At 39.5% G+C, this 2,500-nt stretch overlaps 1 protein-coding gene across 1 annotated transcript in view; it reads left to right on the forward strand.

The window, feature by feature from the left end:
- Positions 1–596: 596 nt before the first annotated feature.
- The window catches only part of LOC147467840 (uncharacterized), a gene marked incomplete at its 5' end in the record, with an annotated part of 2,289 nt that continues 385 nt past the window's right edge, over positions 597–2,500 (forward strand). The window contains 1 exon segment of the mRNA XM_086530579.1: positions 597–2,500. This exon segment is cut by the window's right edge and continues 385 nt beyond it. Within this exon segment, the coding sequence (XP_086386705.1) occupies positions 597–2,105 (1,509 nt within the window).

Raw genomic sequence — 2,500 nt, forward strand, 5'->3', positions numbered from 1 at the left:
ACAAATAGTCATGATAGTGATGATGATATAGTGATGATAAAAATCTTGATGGTGATGATAAAAATAGAATCGTAGAAATCGTAATCAGAACGTCTTTGTTCTTGTAAAAAAACATTACAAGAACAAAAACAATAATAATGATAACTAAGATATTAAGGATTATGATGATAATAGTAATAATGAAAATGATAATGAGATAACGGTATTACCATGAATAAAGATAGTGATAAATAATGGTATGGTCATGAATAATAATAGTGATAAATGATGGTATTGCCATGAATAATAATAGTGATAAATAATGGTATTGCCATGAATAATAATAGTGATAAATAATGGTATTGCCATGAATAATAATAGTGATAAATAATGGTATTGCCATGAATAATAATAGTGATAAATAATGGTATTGCCATGAATAATAATAGTGATAAATAATGGTATTGCCATGAATAATAATAGTGATAAATAATGGTATTGCCATGAATAATAATAGTGATAAATAATGGTATTGCCATGACTGATAATGCTAGGTAGCAATGACAAGAGCGCAAGTAATCCCAAAGAAAATTCCAACAATCTAACTTCCTTTCCTTCAGATCCCAGACGGTCTGAAGTGGCGTGACGTGAAGGACACCTTCCCCGACAAGCAGACCAAGAAAATATGGCGCCAGATCTTCAACTCCGTCAGGATTCTTCGGCAGCAACAGCGGTCCTCAGCTCTCGCGGGCTTCAGCGCCTCGCCCGTGAAATCGTCGTCAGACTTCAAGGTTCCTTCGGACGTGACTTTGGCTGCCGTCCAGCAATCCGCCAGCACCATGTCTGTCCGAGAGCTTCGCGCGCTCAAGTCCAGGATCAGGGAGCTCCAGCGGCAGTCCCGAAGGAGCAGGGATACCATCAGACTCAGGGTCTCAGCCGGACTGACGGGGTCTCCTGAAGGGGTGACGGTAGTGGCTTCTCCCAATGGCGACCTGATCGTGACAGTGCCTTCGGATCTCCAGTGGGCGACGGTGAAGGACTCGTTCGCGACGCCCCTCGAGAGGAGGCTGTGGCAGCAGGTGTTCAAGGCGAGGAACCAAGCCAAGGCGGACCTTCGAGGAGACAACATCGAGATGAGGAGGAGCCTCCGGTATATTAATGACGTGTTGAGTAATCGCATCAAAGAGGACGGTGGAAAAGGGTTGAAGAAGAACAAGAAGAACAAGAAGAATAAGAAGAATAAGAAGAATAAGAATAAGAATAAGAAGAAAAATGAAAAGAAGAAGAAGAAGAAAAAGAAGAAGAATAAAAAGAATAAAAAGGAGAAAGATAAGAAGGATAAGGATAAGAAGGATAAGGGTAAGAAGAATAAGGATAAGAAGAATAAGGATAAGGAAAAAGAGACCAAGAAAGAGAGACGAATGAGAAAGAAAGAAATGAGAAAGGAAGAGAGGAGGAGACAAAGACGCAAAGATCGGAAGAATGGAATAGATATCTTTCCTTCCAAAGACTCGAAGAAAAAGAAGAAAAAGAAGAACAAAAACAAAAACAACGACGACATAAAGATGGAAAAAAAGAGAAGGAAGAAAAACAAGAAAAACAAAGAAGAATCTAAGAAAAAGGGGAAGTGGATCAAAGTCAAAAAGAGGAAGGAGGAGAGGACAGAAGCAAGAAAAGCAGAGAGACAAAAGATGAAGAAGAAACTTAAGAAAGAAAAGGAGGAAAAGAAGAAAAAGAGAAAGAAAAAGAGAAAGGAGCTGAAGGAGACAAAGAAGGAGGAAAAGAAGAAGGAGAAGAAGAAGAAGAAGAAGAAGAAGAAGAAGAAAATGAAGAAAAATGGTGATTCGGATGTCAATCCATTCCTATCCTCCTTCTCCTTCGGTCCATCGAGCAACAACAACAAAAACAGTTACATGAACCAAAACAACAACAACAACAAAAACAAGAAGGATAACAAGAAAATGAAGCGGAAGGAGAAGAAGGAGAAGAGAAAGGAGAAGAAGGAGAGGAGAAAGGAGAAGAGACAGGAGAAGAAGGAGAAAAGAAAGGAGAAGAGAAAGGAGAAGAAGAAAAACAAAAACAAGAACAAGAACAAGAACAAAAACAACAAAAATAACTGGGGTTGAGAAAGAGAGAGAAGAGAGAAGAGAGAAGAGAGATGAGAGATGAATGATGAGAGATGAGAGAAGAGAGATGAGAGATGAGAGATGAGAGATGAGAGATGAGAGATGAGAGATGAGAGATGAGAGATGAGAGATGAGAGATGAGAGAGAGAGAGAGAGAGAGAGAGAGAGAGAGAGAGAGAGAGAGAGAGAGAGAGAGAGAGAGAGAGAGAGAGAGAGAGAGAGCTTACACGTGTATGTAAACATTATGTGTATAATGTATATGTTATGCGTACAGTTTGTGTGTGTAGGTGTATGTGCTTTTTTTTGTGACGGAATATGTATATGTAGTGTGCGTGCGTGTGACTGTGTACGTGTATGTGTGTGATTTGTGTGTCTGAGCATCTATGTGCCATCAT

Source organism: Penaeus japonicus, unplaced genomic scaffold, assembly GCF_977035675.1.
Source record: "Penaeus japonicus unplaced genomic scaffold, GWHDUDI00000001_assembly GWHDUDI00000033, whole genome shotgun sequence".
Taxonomy (NCBI): domain Eukaryota; kingdom Metazoa; phylum Arthropoda; class Malacostraca; order Decapoda; family Penaeidae; genus Penaeus; species Penaeus japonicus.